We start from the raw sequence: 17,282 nt of genomic DNA on the forward strand, positions 1-17,282 counted from the left end.
AACTGTTTAACATAGTACACAAATAGACAATTTACTTCATATACAAACATTCCTTAGACATCACTAAGAAATGAAGAGATAGAAAAAAGGCACTTTTAGCTGAGCATGGTGGTACTTGCCTTTAATCCTGAAATTCAGGATGCGGAGACAGGCAGGTCTTTATGACTTCAAGCCCAGACTGATTTATACAATGAGTTCTAGGCCAGCCAGGGCTACACAGTCAGATCCTGTCTTAGCAACATCAAAAAAAGATTGTTGTGTGAAAATTGTATTTAAAAAGAAAATGGGCAAAAGATACCATTGAAGTCATTTACAGAAAATAGTGAAGAAACCTATTAAAATGATAACTCTCATTTACAACTAATGATGTGTAAATGAACACGTTTGAACCTTAAAACAAACAAAAATTAAGGCAGCATCTGGCAGCAGCCAGCCAGTGACAGCAGTGACCACATTCCACCAGAAGGCATTACAGCTTTCAGTTTCACGATCTGCAGCCCAGGTTCTCACTCCTACAAACTCCATCTTTCTAACAGAACCGACATTAGCACTCTCTTAAAGGTAGAATAATACAAAGTGTGTTTCTTTTCTTTTAGCTGCTGTGATGGTTAACTGATTGTCAACTTTGTAAGATGTAGAGCCTCCTAAGAGACAAACCTTGGGACGTGTGTTGAGGCAGTGTCTAAAATTGGATTAACTCCCATGACCCATCCTAATGTAGGCAGCAACGCTCTCCAAGCCGGCACCCCGGACAATGACGACATGAACAGAGGGAAAGCAAACTGCTGACCTCTGTTTCTGACTGCAGCTGCCATGGGACCAGCTGCCTCACTCTACAGCCATGCCCTCCCCACCCATGAACCCTTCAACCTGTGATCCCCTCAGGTTCTACTGTCATCAATTTGTCACTGATTTAGCAATGAAAAAAAAAAGTAGCTAATGCAGTGTATCCTGTACAAAATTCACTCAGATCCAACCTCAAAAATGTGCACTAGTAGGCAGAATGCTTACCCATATTTTCCAAAGAGTGACACGGTTGTTCCTCCCACCGGCACAGCTCTTCCCGGTCCATACACATCCCATATAGTCAAGGCCACTTGGGCGTTCCTTGGCAGGTCAGGGTACTTCACAGGGAGTTTCAGCCACTCATTCCAACTATGAGAACAAAGTCATCAGAATACATACATATATCTTTCTTTCAAATTAACCCATAAAAGACGGTTCAGACAGATGAGAAGGCTCTAAAAAGATTAGGTTTATATGCTAAAAAATAATGTGAAAACCCTTCAATTTTGTTTGATCAAATAAAAAAATATGAACTTTGAATTTTGCTCATGAAAAGTAACAGGTATGTGAAGACATTTAATCAGGACACTCAAAGTGAGCAGTATGACATATGCCTATAATTCCAGAATTTAACATCAAGCAGGATTATTATTGTTAGGTCAAGACCAACCTAGAGAGCTTCAGGAGTTTGTTTTAAGTGCAGCTCAGGCTATAAAATGATACCAAAAAACAGAAAAAAAAAGTTATAATATCACTATGATGTATGGGAACAGAACAGCAGAAAATAAAAATAAGCAAATCAGGAAATATATTTAAACTTTTAAACCAAACTGTTGTTTTCTCTAACAACTCTCCAGAACACAACTTTACACTATGAAAATAACCAAATCATATTGCAATTATAAAATGATCAATTATGTTATGTTAATGCATTCCTGAGATAATAAAACAACACTCAAATAACAATAACCTCATGAGCCAAAACCAACTTGCTTTTCTAACACTTGGAAAGCACCAACTTGCACATCTGTTTTATCTCATCAAGTTTGTTTTTCATTAAATTTTTTTTACAATATAGTTAGATCATTGCACTTCGACTTATTTCACTGGCACTGATGACACTTAGCTGTTAGCACTTAATGCTCCCTAAGAATGTCTGCAAATAACTTGCTAATGTGTGTTTGTTCAGAATACAGAAATAACCAGCGATTTCTTATGCTATACTCATTTTTGTAATATTCTTCTGCATTTGAAATGGGCTCACTTGATAATTTCCACTCCTTCGAGTACATGGCTTTTAATATTCCAAAAGAATCCCACACAAAACCATGAATACCCAAAAGGCAGACAGAATTCTATTTACTGGTGCTTACCCTCAAAGCAACGTAGCTGTAGAGCAAATACACACATCAATAAGAAACAACAGAATTTTCAAAGACAACGAAAATGTATTTATTGCAGCTGCAAATTCTGAAACTCCAGGAAAATGAGAGATGTCATCAATTCTGATTAGAAGCAAAACATTATCAAGTCTTTTTTTTCTATAAAGTTCTTTAAGAAACCAAATTGCATGTTTAAGAGATGCTTCAGATAAGCAAATTACTACTCACATGACAAAACAGACTGAAAAGGAAATACTGAACAGTGTTATTATTTGCAGATGAAGAAACCACAGCAGTTGACAGACATGGAGTCAACTAACATGAGGTAAAGCTAAAGAGCAAAACTACTGTCAATATCCAAATTAATCTGTGGAAGTTTTTATCTTGCTTACATTCTGAGAGACAGTACCTTGATCCTTTCCTCAAGTCTTCTGGTCTTTAACTCCTGGTCCCAAGATCTCCTTAAATCAAAGCAACTACAGTTCAACCTGTTTTACAAGCTGCTCTCTAGAGGGAAGTGGTCTTTCAGCTAACACATGGAGAAACTACTCTAGACATTCCAACATCTATGAAAGGATCAATTCAAACGCCAAAGGCTGTGCGTTCTCAGCATCATTTTGTCATCCTCCTTCCCATCCATCAGTGCTTGCCCAATCCCTGATAATCCCTCTGCAGATTACAAAACCTGAATCTGGATACTGGAATCCCACCATGAGCCCCGTGGACTTAATTCTCTGGACAGATGAATACACTTTGAAATGGAAATTATTGAATTAATATCCACCTCCACCCTGTCTCTCTTTCAAATGTTTTAGAAAAGATGTCATCTAAACAGTTTAAAAAGTTTAAGGGGCTGGGGCTATACCTCAGTGGTAGAGTGCCTACCTAGCATTCACAAGTTGTGAGTTCAATCTCCAGCACTGTGTAGGAAAAGAAAAAACAAAACAAAAAAAAACCTGCCTAAAGGACAGTAACAACAACAAATCTCTTCATTTGAATTACAGAAAACTAAAAACAAGACCTTGCGTTCTCTGTGCACATCTACATTAATTGTGATTAAGGTCATAGAACAACGTTCAGGAGACAGTTCTCTCCTTCCAAAATGTAAAGTCCAGGCACAGAACTCAGGCTGTCAGGTTTGACGGACAGTGCCTTTATTCACTGAGCCATATTCTCCTTCACTATGAGATCTTACGGAAGGACATGACGGAACAGGATGTATTAAGACAGACTTGGATACGTGTGGGGTGAATTCCTTATTACTAGAACTCACACAGGTCACAATCAGACATTTAGACACTAGTACCTCATAGTTTCTCTAAATATATTATCTAAAAAAAGGATATGCAAAAATTAACAGAGCAAGAAGTTCTTTTATGAAGTAACTTTTTTCCAGTTTACAGACTACTTCTGGTAGGTAATGAGGTATACAGGACGATGGAAGTGTGAAATGTTTAAGTGTAAAGTGTTTATCCATTATTTCATTTTAGGAGTTAGGCAATAGTTACACCTTACAGATACTAACAGCAGACCGTACAAAACCTGTTAAATTTTCCTTTAGTTTCCGTCTATTTTTTTTAAATGCCTACTTTCTTGTTACATACTCCAAATATTTTTCTCAAATCTATTTTCTACAGTTGTCTTAGATCTTTTAGTGATCAATACGGTTAGGTTTTACCTTTGTTTGATAATTTTACAACCTTGTGAGCATATAACAGCATAAACAATGAATCAAAGATTTTGTAAATGAGAAGAGAAGTTGTCTTTGTTCTAAATTCATTTTGTCAGTGTAAGGAACAGAAAATATTTTTTTTTTATTTACCAAAAAAGAAAATGATATTCACCAAAGGCACTAAGACAATGACCTTCTACACTTAAATATATTTTAAACTGGAGAACTCCAGTCCACTGTTTTAGATGTGATGCTGATACTACAGTAATATTTCTGCTTTGTTTTGCTTATTTTGCTTTTTGAGTCAGTGTCTGACTATGTAAACCAGGCCTTAAATTTACAGAGCTCCACCTGCCACTACCTTCTGAGTGCTGAGATCAAAGTCATTAATCACCAATGCCTAGCCATATTAATTTTCGATATACTTGTACAGCTGAAATTTTCCAGAATAAAACGTATTAAATAAATGTATGTGTATGTGCGTTGTGTAGATATAAATATTTATACATAGCTGACACCAAAAAGAAACTATAGAAATCCTACTATTGAAAAACAAATTTGGATGTATTAGACTAGTACAGTTCAAGTTCCCTCTCTCTGAAAAGCCTTCCCAGATTTAGAATGCTATACCAATATATAAACAGCATGTAGGATCAATGACAGGGTGAGTGTGCACATGGCTATGCTTTGTCTTCCATACGCTGTGAGCACATATCATTCCTTATGGGCACATGCTCGGAGTGGGAGAGACAACTCAGCAACATAATTGCTGCTCTTGCAGATGACCTGCATTCAGTTCCCAGGACCCACACGATAGCTTGGTCAAGTAAAATACTGACACAGACATAAAAGCAAAAAATAGCAGACATCTAAGCATCTGTTAGCCTACATGATTGTGAATTAAAACTGACTAAACTTTAAAATGCCCCATAAAGTCTATTAGATAAGAAGTATCAGGACATTAGATCAAGGATCCATAATATACAAATATACATATATACACACATATATATGTATACATATATGTATACGTATACATATATATGTGTGTGCATATATATATATATATATATATATATATATATATATATATATATATACCTTTTCTGAACTTATAAGATCCACTTCTAAAGAACCAAATAACAGGTTGTCCATTTCAAACCAAACCATGACAGACAGACAGAGTCCAGACACGGTTCTGTTCTCCTTTATGTTGTAAATGAGTAAAGTATTTCCTTTTCAAAATGTCAAACATGAAGTCACTACTACATAAATACAACTATGTGTACATGTGTAATATGTACTTCCAACAGTCTACCTAATGTTTATAGTAATCCCTGAAAAACTGTCTCTACTTATAACATTAGTAAGGCAATGAAAAGTCACTCTAGAATCTTTCATATGGTAAATAAAAAACCAAACCAAACCAAACAGTAACAACAAACCCCATGCCCCCAAAACAACTTACTTCCATCTTGTACTAAAGGCCTTGTAGGATGTTCTGACTGGTAAGGCCAGAGGCTTCCCTTCAGCAAACACTTGACAAGTCACATAGAGATCAGAGCATGTCTCTTGGTAGAGCCCGGAAAACTTTAACATCGGATCTTCTAGGACAGCTTTGTAGCTCTTCTGTTCTCTCTTCCCTTCCAAGCTCCCTCTGAAAGCACAGACACAAAGTTTACTTTAACATACACAGAGAGATATAAAGAGCTAATAAGCTGATTCTCTGTTAAAATAGCCATAAACTACCCAATAATGCCTTTCTATTTTTAAAAGTAACGTCACTTTTATATATGATAAAAAATTCTGAAAATCTTAACATTGCTAAACTCATTTTATCTTCATTAAAGATGTCTCTTCTTTGGGCTTCTTCATTTTAAGCCCTGTTGTCCTCTTGATCCCGGCCTTAAGACTAGCTTTCCTGATTCTAGCACTTGGGAGGCAGAGGTAGGCTGATCTTTGAGTTCAAGTTCATCCTAGTCTACAAAGACAGTTCCAGGAAAGCCGGGGTTACACAGAAAAACCCTGTCTCTAATAAACAAAGTAAAATAAATACTGATTTCAAATTGTCAACTTATTTACCTAGCCTTAGCTGGGGATTACAACCCCATAGGAAGACACTATCAACTAACTGGACCACCAGAGTTCCCAGGGACTAAGCCACCAACCGAAGAGTATACATGAAGGGAGCCATGGCTTCAGATACATATGTAGTAGTGGATGGCCTTATCTGATATCAGTGGGAGAGGAGGGCCTTGGTCTTATGGAGGTTTGATGCCCCAGTGTAGGGGGATGCTGGAGTGAGTGGGTGGAGGTGCACCCTGTCTTTTTTTTTTTTTTTTTTTTTAAAGAAAAAAAAAACTGCCTGTGTTCCTTTTTTGTAAAAGAGAAAATTTTACTTTTGCTTGGGTATATATATATATATATATATATATATATATATATATATATTTTACTTTTTTTCCCGTACTATATAGGCATACTATCTCACTATTTCATAATACAAAAAAAGATACTGTTTTAAGCCATACTGGAATATGCATGGACACTGTCAAAGAAGCAGGAGCATTTCTTGGGCATCAATATTATACCAGAAATCTAATTTATGCTTTTAAAGACCACATTCTCATTTGATAAAGGAAGATGCTGAAACTCAGAGATCACACTCATTACCTGAGATAGAAAAGTTAACAGCTGAGAATGTGGAGCAGAGCAAGGAGTCCAAAGTCACCTGTCTTCCCACCATAAGAAGTGTCCAGCGTGGCCTCTCAGTCTCTTACACAGATGCCTGAAGTAAGCCTAATTAATGGCATGTAGGAGACAGTAGCAAAGGAAGAAAAGAATAGCACACACAATGTGTTCTCTCCAGGTAGGAGTCTGAAGTGCTCACCAGCAAGAAGGCTCTCACCAAGAACAGCCCTCAAATTTCTCTCCCTATCCCTGAAAAATGGCACCGGTCAGTTCTGACATTATAGAAACTACACAGCAAAACTGCTCTTGTCTGGAAGGGTGAGCGTCCCTACTTACGCAAAAGCTTCTGCTATTCTGAAGTCAGCATCTCTGGGAACTCTTCTTTCCCACTGGGATTCTCATTTCAAGACGCCATGCTCTTGATCTTTATTTTAAACCTTTATTTTGAAGGTCTTACTAAAAAGTCTCTTCCTCCCATCTTCTTGATTCCCTCTGTAAATGACACGGCCTCCCACTCCCTCTCAATGTCTCTACCTTTCAAATGTCAAACTGTCCAAAAGTTCGTGTCCTGTGTAATTAAAGCTGCACCCATGTGCTCAGTTATCCCACCTTCACGATTTCCGAACTCCCTTCCACTTTCCCAGCCCTGCTCTAAAGAAAACACCTTCATTTTCTTCCTCTCATTTAGGCGAGGAAATTTGTTTCCAATGGCTTTTCTGGGTAAAATTAGATCGCAGCTTTCCCACAAAAACGGAAAATGCAAACTGCTCCGCATCCCTGGCGGGGCTTCCGTGCGGGTGATTCTCTTCAAAGAGCAGCCCCTCTCCCGAGGAACCCCCGCCCCTCGCCGCCCTGCTTCCCCGCTCAGCTCTCACATCTTCAGCTGCACGTTGATGTCCAGGTCACAGCTGTAGATGTAGTGAAACTTCTCCGCCTCCCCCATGACCAGCTCGGGAGACGAGACGCCACAGTGACAGACCCGTAAGGGAAGACACCAGGAAGAATCTGCCGCTGCCTCAAAACATGAAAACTTCCTGTTCCGCCCCTCCGCCCGGAACCGAGCAATCCCCGCTCGCAACGAAAGCAAACGCGACGGAACAACCCCTGGGCGGGCTGCTGTACGCATGTGCAAATGGAGCCCAGCCATCTTGCTTAAGGGCAAACGAGGAGCCAGGAAGCATGGTTTATATGGTTACATTCCAGTCTTCCTGCTTTGACAAAACTTTGTATTTTTCTTTTTCTTCTTTGTTTGAGGTTGGGGGAATTCGGCTGAAAATTAATGTAATAACGTTCACATGGTGCAATCCAAATAAAGAAGAAGCACAACATTATTTTGGCCAATTTATATTTGATTATTAATTGGCCGTTTCCAGCAGAAGTCCTTTTTGTGTCATGAAAAGGATAAAAAAATAAAGGACTAGACAAACACTGAGAAAGACCTGAGTTTCATTTTGGCACTACCAATATTTCTGTTTCAGTGCTTCGTATTGGGTATATTCTGACCAAATGTGTAGTTCGGCACAAAACTCTACAGCTCTTGCTAGAAACTGAAAATAACTGAAATTCGATTCCCCCCTCTCCCGCCCCCTCCCCCCCCCCCCCCCCCCCCCCCCCCCCCCACCCCGGGCGGGTTTCTCTGTGTAGTCCTGGCTGTCCTGGAACTCACTCTGTAGACCAGGCTGGCCTCGAACTCAGAAATCTGCTTGCCTCTGCCTCCCGAGTGCTGGGGTTAAAAGCGTGCACCACCACTGCCCGGCTTGAAATTTGATTTTTGAATCATCTGAGTGTCTGTAAGTTATTCTTGTAACATTTAACATGCTCTAACAATTTGCTCTCCATTTACAATGGTACTTAGAAATTCTTTGAAAGCAATTATAATTTGACATACGTTTCTTTTTTTCTGTCCCTTCAGAGTCTTAATAAACTGACTTTAATAAGTCCAATTTACTATATTTAGAGGTTATTCGCTTTCTGGATGTTTTTCAATTTTGTTCTCTCTCTCTCTCTCTCTCTCTCTCTCTCTTTCTCTCTCTCTCTCTCCTCTCTCAAAACACACACACACACACACACACACGAAGTACAGATATAAAATTTACCCTTCAGGAAGCTGGTTTTCTCCTTCCACTTGTGGGTGGGTTCTGGGGATAAGAACTCAGGTTGTGAGGCTGGTAGGAAATGCCTTTACCTACTGAACCATATTGCTGGTCGTGTATAATAAATACCACATTTTAAAACAAAACCCCCAACTTCATGTTATTTAAATTTTTGAGTGATAAGATTAAAAAACAAAAAAGTTTGAGAGAAATGGAATGAATTAAACAAAAAGAACAATCTGACTTTTGTCTACATATAACTGTTAGCATTGTCTAAACTCCACCCCCAAAGTTAGGTGGCAGCAACCAGGTAGGCCTGGCCCTCTGTAAAAGGGGCTGCTTGCCTCCTCCTCTCTCTCTCTTGCTCGCTTGCACTCTTGCTCTCTTGCACTCTTGCTCTCTTGATCACTCTGACCCCTTGCCCTCCTCTCCATGTGGTCATGGCCGGCCCCTACTTCTCCTTTTCCTCTCTCTTCTCTCCTTTCTCCTCCTCTCTCCCCTCACTCCTCTCTCCTCTTCTCCCCCCTCTCTCCTCCCCTCTCCTTCCCTTCCCCTCCCCCCTTCTCTCTGCCTCTCTCTGCCTCTACCACCCTCTTAACTCCCCTCCCCATGCCCTGAATAAACTCTATTTTATACTATACCAGTATGTGGCTGGCTGGTCCTTCAGGGGGAAGAGATGCCTCGAATGGGCCCAATGAGACATCCCCTTCCCCCATATCTCACCATACACCCATAAAAACACATTCTCTTCCTGTTTATTCTTTTATAAACACATCAATAACTACCACCAAATACTTATGACTTACAGAAAACATGTTTTCATCAATAAAATAAGAAATTTGTAAACACCAGAGCTGTGCAAGAGTAAAACAATAGCCACAAGTACTCTATTTTTGGCATACTTTTGACAGAGATTATAAAGCTGGTTTTGAATCAGGTTGTTTAAACATTAGTGTTTTCTTTTTTTGGTTGTTTTTGAAAATGTGTTTATGTGTCCATGTAAGTATTTGTCATGGGAATGCTGGTACCTATGGAAGCCAAAAGAGGTTGCCATATCCCCTGGAGCTAGAGTCACAGACTATTGTGAGCTGCCCCCATGTGGATCTTGGAGCTGAACTCAAGTCTTCTGGAAGAGCAACAAATGCTTTTCATCACTGGGCCCTCTATCTAACACTATAAAATCTGGCATGTGAAAATAATAAAATTGTCTGGATTTAGAGATTAAATTCCTCTTGGAATAAAAAATTTAACTTATAAATTATAACATAAATATACATATGCACATACATATACCTCTCTCGCTCTTTCACACACACACACACACACACACACACACACACACGCACACACATCACCAAATAAATATAATTACATATAAAACTCCCAATCAGGAATTTAGTAGATTACAGTTTTTTGTTGGAACTCTATAGCCTGTAGTATGTATGGCATTTAATACTGACTGTTCCTACTGAACTGGCTCTTTGAAATTTAGCAACTATTACACAGGGCAACTTCCACTTTTCTAACCACTCTTTTCTATTTTGATTAATATGACATATTGGTAGTTTAATTACCGCGGTATTATTTGGCTTTAATTTGCCTCCAAATTATTATTTTTTTTATTTTATTCTAGCTTTATCCCTCTACAGGTAGCTTATAACAATTAAAATAACAGTAATTGAACCCTACATAATTATGGACACAACACAATGCTAAATGTATTAATAATTCAAGAAAAGCAAAGCCAGTTTTAAGGATTGTCTTGGTAATCCATTTATGTATGGTAAGAGTCCCATAAACTCAAGCCGATAGTGTCTCTTCTAGACTACACATAAGTCAGATTATTGGTGGATTTTAGACATCTAATTGGCAAGACATATCCATAGGGAATATGAAAGCCTCAGGCATCTTCACTCTGAAAAGAATTATTTTTTCGTTTCACTCATGAATATAACACGCACTAATAATTATGCAACACAATTTGTACTGCAAGCAGCTACAATTGCCTGTCTGTAGAGAAATAGCTTACAGCTGTGAATGCTTTCTTTGTTTAATAGCCTGTCCTATTGACTGTGTGATCTGGCATTTAATTTTCCTTTGGAGGTGCAGTTTTTATTTTGTTTTTGTTTTCCATTTCATTTCAATTTCATGTTTAATTATTCTAATAGCAGTTTTTAATAATGGTTTAGAAATTTGTTCATTGTGATCTCTTCCTCCAATTGCTCATGACTCGCAGTGATAATCAGTTTAGCTTTTTCCCATTTCCAAGATCCAATTTATTCTCTCTAGCTTATAATTTTAAAAAATGCAATTAGAGCTTTAAAGGCAACTATCTATTATTGAGCTTCCATCATGAACAAATTATGATACTGAAAGATTAAGAGTGCCTCACAAATCCCTTTTCTCTAATTAAAATTTTCTTATAAGTTTTCTAATACCCTTAAGTATTTTAAAATTCAATAACTTGATAGAACATACAATAGTGCTAAGAAATGCTAAAAGCCTTACCCTAATTTAAGATGTTGAAAATTTTTCAAGTGACAATATGGAAAAGCATTGACTTAATAAATATCCACCAGTCATTTTAGTGAAGGATCCCCCAAGGCCCAGGGGATACCATTCAAGAATACAATTTACATTAGCTATAAAAAAGGAAGGATAAGACATGACTTATTGTGAAAATATGAAATCATACTTAAATGCAAATTTCTTTGCAATCATGTTATATCATGAAGAAAAAACTGTCTTCTCCTTGGCACAAGTAAGGAAAGAAGATCTGAATTTTCATCCCTTGTCAAACATCTCAGCTTTGAAGCAGGAATAGGATGGCATTTATTTCCCTAGAAAGTTCTGGGGATCCATCCCATATACAGTCACCAAACCCAGACACTATTGTGGATGCCAAGAAGTGCTTGCTAATAGGAGCCTGATATAGCTGTCTCCTGAGAGGCTCTGCCAGAGCCTGACAAATACAGAGGGAATACTTGCAGCCAAACATTGGACTGAACATGAGGTCCCCAGGGGAGGAGTTAGAGAAAGGACTGAAGGAGCTGAAGGGGTTTGAAACCCCATAAAAAGAACAATAATATCAACTGACCAGATCCACCCCCCAGAGCTCCAAGGGACTAAACTACCAACCAAGGCGTACAGATGGAGGGACCCATGGCTCCAGCTGCATATGTAGCAGAGGATGGCCTTGTCAGGTATCAGTGGGAGGAGAGACCCTTGGTCCTGTGAAGGCTCAATGCCCCAGTGTGGGGGAATTTGAGGGCGGGGAGACAGGAGTGGGTGGGTGGGGAAACACTCTCAGAGAAGCAGAGGAGAGCAGATGGAATGGGGGCTTGTGGGGGGGACTGGGAAAGGGGATAACATTTGAAATATAAATAAAGAAAATATCCAATAAAAGAAAAAGAAAAAAAAAAGATTTTGGTTATGGAATTGGGAAGATGGCTCAGCCAGTGAAGTATGTGGCATGCGTCTTGTCATGCAAGATGAGTACTTGAGTTTGGACCCCAGACCCTATATAAAATGTTGGACACAATGATTTGTGCCTGTAAGTCAAGTGCCTTGGAGGTGGAGGCAGGGGATCCCTAAAGCTTGGTGGTTAATCAGTCTAGACTGCTTGGTGAGCTCCAAACTACTGAGAGGGGCTGGCTCAGATGAAATCAGGCAAATTCAGATGATAGAGCCTGCCTCTAAAACTAAAATCCATCGTGTTTCTGAGGAATATGCCTAAAGTTGATGTCTGGCCTCCAAATGCATGCACTTAAACACTTACACACACACACACACACACACACACACACACACACACACACACGAGAGAGAGAGAGAGAGAGAGAGAGAGAGAGAGAGAGAGAGAGAGAGAGAGAGGAGAGGGGAGAGGGGAGAGGGGAGAGGGGAGAGAGAGGGGAGAGGGGGGAGAGGGGGAGAGGGGGAGAGGGGGGAGAGGGGAGGGGGGAGGGGGGAGGGGGGAGAGGGGGAGAGGGGGGAGAGGGGGAGAGGGGGAGAGGGGGGAGAGGGGAGGGGGGAGGGGGGGAGGGGGGAGAGGGGGGAGAGAGGGGAGAGGGGAGAGGGGAGAGGGGAGAGGGGAGGGGGAGAGGGGAGAGGGGAGAGGGGAGAGGGGAGAGGGGAGAGGGGAGAGGGGAGAGGGGAGAGGGGAGAGGGGAGAGGGGAGAGGGGAGAGGGGAGAGGGGAGAGGGGAGAGGGGAGAGGGGAGAGGGGAGAGGGGAGAGGGGAGAGGGGAGAGGGGAGAGGGGAGAGGGGAGAGGGGAGAGGGGAGAGGGGAGAGGGGAGAGGGGAGAGGGGAGGAGAGGGGAGAGGGGAGAGGGGAGAGGGGAGAGGGGAGAGGGGAGAGGGGAGAGAGAGAGAGAGAGAGAGAGAGAGAGAGAGAGAGAGAGAGAGAGAGACTGAGAGACTGAGAGACTGAGAGACTGCAAGAGTATTATGGACAGAACTCTTGGTGCCTCCCTTCTCTAGATATATAGGAAATACTATAGGAGTGACCTCTAGTACTCAGACAAGACATCAGGAAATTGGATTGAAAACAATCATGGAAAAGATCTTGTTATTTCCACTGTTGCAGTAATGTTTTAATTTTTTTGTTGAATACAGATTTTGCTTTATTAGATAGGTGTTTGTGTGTGTGTGCGTGTGCATGTGTGTGCTGTAAGAATGTGTGAAAATATGTGTTTGTAGGTGGCAACTGTATGTGCACATGCAGAGCTAGATATCAATGTTGAGTGTCTCCTAGTATTGATCTCTACTTTTTTTTTTCAAACAGGGTCACTCATTGTAGCCAGAGAGTCATTGGGATTCACCTGGCTCCACCCTTCTAGTACTGGACTTGAATACACATAATACTGTGCCCAATTTTATATGATTCCTGGGGAGTTGAGCTCAAATCTTGATGCTTGAACAGCAATTACTTTATACAGTAAAGCATCTCTTAAGCCTCCAATTCTGTATTTTAGAGTTATGAAACTTGCCCTTATTTTTTGACTTAGTTAATTGACAAAGATCATTTTCACTGGTTGTTGAGCTAAGCATATGCTGTAAACAATATTGTCACTAACATCCTTTTTGATAATGCAATGCTCCGTAGCCTCCTTCTGATTATAATTTGCTTTTCCATGTTCTTTTTCTGACTCAAACGTGGCATATCTTCTCATTTCTAACACCCAGAGCTTCCAGAGACAGGACCAATTTTATCTATATCCATGGACATTATATATTTGTGACTAATGATTAACTGTACCCTCTTTTCTTCTCTCTGTACAGAACACCCTGATAAAATACAGGCTCTGAGAAGTGCAATGTGGCCACATGTGGCTATATCAAGTCTCCAGCAGTACAGAATTCATGGAGAAAAGTCACGACATAGCTGGTGGTTATAATTATAGATTCCTAGATCCCAAGTTCTTCTGACTGTACAAGTGACTTTCTGTGGCAGAGGTAACATTGTGTAAGTGCTGAATTTCATCATTTTCTTTGAGTCATCTGGAAGACCACATTTCTCAATCCATAAGGCTCAATCTGGAACGTGACATCAGGAGAAATGAAAGAATATAGTATGCAGTCTTGGCCATCAAATCTCAGTATCATTTATTTTACTTCATCTCTGTTTTGAATGCTAGGTGGATACAGAAGTCATGTAGTGATGGGTAATACTCTAAAGTATAGGAAAACTCTCAGTCTCTAAACAACTGGCTGGTATATCATACTTGCTTTTCTCTGGTTGGTTCAAAATTGGAAGATGGGAAAGGGGTAGATCCAAGAAGGCTGGTAGTTACTAGGTCATAATCATTTTAATCAGGCAGCTACCAAGGCTTTGTTTGGCATCCTGGACTGGTTGGTGCAGAGTGGATCAGAGTCATTATGTGTACTTTCTTCCTTTTTAATTTGCTATGTCTCTACAGAACAAATTCTAAAGTTCTCAACACGATGTGAGCATGAGTGATTACCATCTATGCACCCCCTGCTGAATTTTAAGCACCCTCTTCCTTTGCTAGAAGAGCTTGAATTTAATTTGTAAACAACTGTGCTCGGTCTCTCTTCTCACATAGAAGGATGTCACGATAAAATGAAGACCATATGGAGAACTTCAGACGTGATTTGATAATACAAGGTAAAAATTAGAATTGGCAGAAGGGAAGAAGTTGGCGTCCTTATGTGTTTGGCGCCATAATGGAGTCACCAAATAATATTACATTTGTTTGCATCTGAATTTTTTATGAGGTAAATCATGATTATATTTCAAGTTAAGACACTTTATTTTTTGTTACTATAGATGAAAGCTTACTAATCTTAAGAGAGAATTAAAGAATATGTAACACCTGACACTGGCTGTCTTCTTTAGGTACTTGCTTTGGGTTAATGAAAAATCTCCAAACTTCATGAAGACCTGATCTTTCAATTACTATGGGCCTTGGGATTATTTCCACATGATGTAATGCTGTGGTTCCAAAATTCTTTTGCTGGTTCAAAGCACTGATACAAAGGTGAATAATCACTAGGTCATGAGGGTAGAGTCTTCATGAAAAAGATTAGAGCACTTATAAGTAAATATAGAACAGGCCAAAGAGCCCTCTGACACTCTTGTTATGAGAAGGCATGATGAGAATTGGTAGATTGCAACCTGTAAAACAATTTACTCCTTACCCTGATCCTGTGATATCATGTTTCCAACATCCATAGTTATGGTGGGTAAGCCAACAAACAGTAGCAATTTATAACTAAGATACCAGAACACCCTGTTGCCTACTTCAGTTCAGAGCACATGCTGAAGATAAAGCAAAAGGAATGGGATAGGACTTGAAAAACAATTGCATTGATATTGTTTTATTTAATAATTTCAATAAATGATTGATGTAACTTGTTTTCAAAAGATTTTTTAATTTATTTGTATTGGTGCGGAGGTATAAACATGTCTGTAAAGGACAGAAAAATGCATCCATATTACTGACATGTGACTGCACATTTTTTTTTGTTGTTTTAATTGCCTTCCCTGTGAGTCTGAACTCAGATAAGATAGAGGCTGTATTTTGGAGTCTTTTTTTTTTTTCCAGCAGAATGTCTAGCTTGTGGCAGATGTCCAATAAATATCTGCTGAAAATTGTTAATAGATGTCAGGTGCAATAATAAATATGCATGCTGTTCTGGAGTGGAAAATACAAAGATAAATTAATTTTGGCTCCCAGCCATTTACCTAAAATGACAGTGCAGATATATTCATATCAACAAGTGTAGAGATTTCAGTGATAACTCAGAGTTTGGAACAGTTGTGTCTGAAGATTAAAACGTAATATAAAAATGAGTCAATTATTTAAATAAGTAACACATTGAGAAAGGGAACAGACTTTAGGAAGAAGATAAAGCATTTATAGGATGTATGAAGAATGGAATTACCTCCTCTCAAAGCTTATTAGAAAGTTGTGAAGGCACTTAAGAAATGTGAGAATACATCTTACAGATGTCTTCAACAACCTCAAAAAGTATTGTGATGGCTATTCCTGCTTGTCAACTTGACTATATCTGAAATAAACTACAATCCAGGAAAGGGGGTACACCTGTGATCCAGATCTTGAGACTGGAAGACACAAGCTTCTGACCCCAATCTTAACATGGGATGACACAAGTTTTTGATCCAGATCTTGAGGTGTAATGGCCATGAAATTTTAGGCCCAAGCAAGGTGGTATAAGCCTTTACTCCTAGGAGACAGAGGCAAGCAAGTTTCTTGAATTCAAGGCCAGTCTAAGACAGATCAAGTTCCAAAGGCATGGTGGTACAGACCTTTAATCTTGACCACACCTTCTGCTGGAAGCCTACATAAGGACATTGGAAGGAAGACTCACTCTTCTCTGCCTGCTTGCATTTACTTGCCAGTACATCTCCTGGAACCTACTTTTTCAGGATTTTATCTTATACAGAAGACCAGGAGAAACACTTATACTCTTGAGACTGAGCAAATACATGGTTCTTGGATTTTTGTATTCACAGGTGACTATTGCAGACTGTAATTCATTCTAATAATTTCCTTTAATATATAGAGACATTCCATAAGTTCTGTGAGTCTAGAGAATCCTGACTATTAAGTTTTAAGGAAAGCATAGAGAAATACAAAATCAAATACTACCAGGACAATCCACAGCTTCCAGGGCTGCTTGAACCATAACTATTCAGGGCCTAGAGCATCTCAGAGAAGCATCACTTGAGTGCAATATATGGGAACTATATTGAAGTTGCAACTCTATAATTCCATAATTACCAGCATGACCATGGGCAATTTACTATACTTGGTACAGGATTAAATTTCTGAAGCTGCAAATGATAAGAAATCCAAATTAATATGCTCAAAGCAGTTTGATCTTTGTTCATGAAAAATGAAGACCCCTGTGCTTATGGAATAAATACACACCTACAAGATCATGATTTTTATCTCTGTAAGAATTTCTAGTGGATCACATCTGGTGGACCACACCTAGAGTAGAGCTTTGTTTCCTTCTGAGGAAAAATACTATTGATTGCTATTATTTGAAGATGCTACTACTATACATTTGTCTACATAATTAAACACATTTGCAGTCCCACAGTTGACACTAATGCAGAGTGGAAAACATCAAGGCTGGATTGTACAATCTTTTAAAAATCTTTTATTG

The 17,282-nt window shown here is 39.4% G+C and overlaps 1 protein-coding gene across 1 annotated transcript in view; it reads right to left on the reverse strand.

Moving 5' to 3' along the window:
* Positions 1 to 7,582, reverse strand: part of Pik3c3 (phosphatidylinositol 3-kinase catalytic subunit type 3) — a 72,471-nt gene extending 64,889 nt beyond the window's left edge. Inside the window, exons 1-3 of the mRNA XM_034518535.2 lie at positions 7,407 to 7,582; positions 5,309 to 5,497; positions 1,012 to 1,155 (exon numbers count right to left, since the gene is read on the reverse strand). Of these exons, the coding sequence (XP_034374426.1) occupies positions 1,012 to 1,155; positions 5,309 to 5,497; positions 7,407 to 7,474 (401 nt within the window). The 5' untranslated portion in view covers positions 7,475 to 7,582. The remainder of the gene's footprint in view (positions 1 to 1,011; positions 1,156 to 5,308; positions 5,498 to 7,406) is intronic.
* Between the last annotated feature and the right edge of the window lie 9,700 nt (positions 7,583 to 17,282).

The sequence above is a fragment of the Arvicanthis niloticus genome, chromosome 14 (genome assembly GCF_011762505.2).
Source record: "Arvicanthis niloticus isolate mArvNil1 chromosome 14, mArvNil1.pat.X, whole genome shotgun sequence".
Classification (NCBI taxonomy): domain Eukaryota; kingdom Metazoa; phylum Chordata; class Mammalia; order Rodentia; family Muridae; genus Arvicanthis; species Arvicanthis niloticus.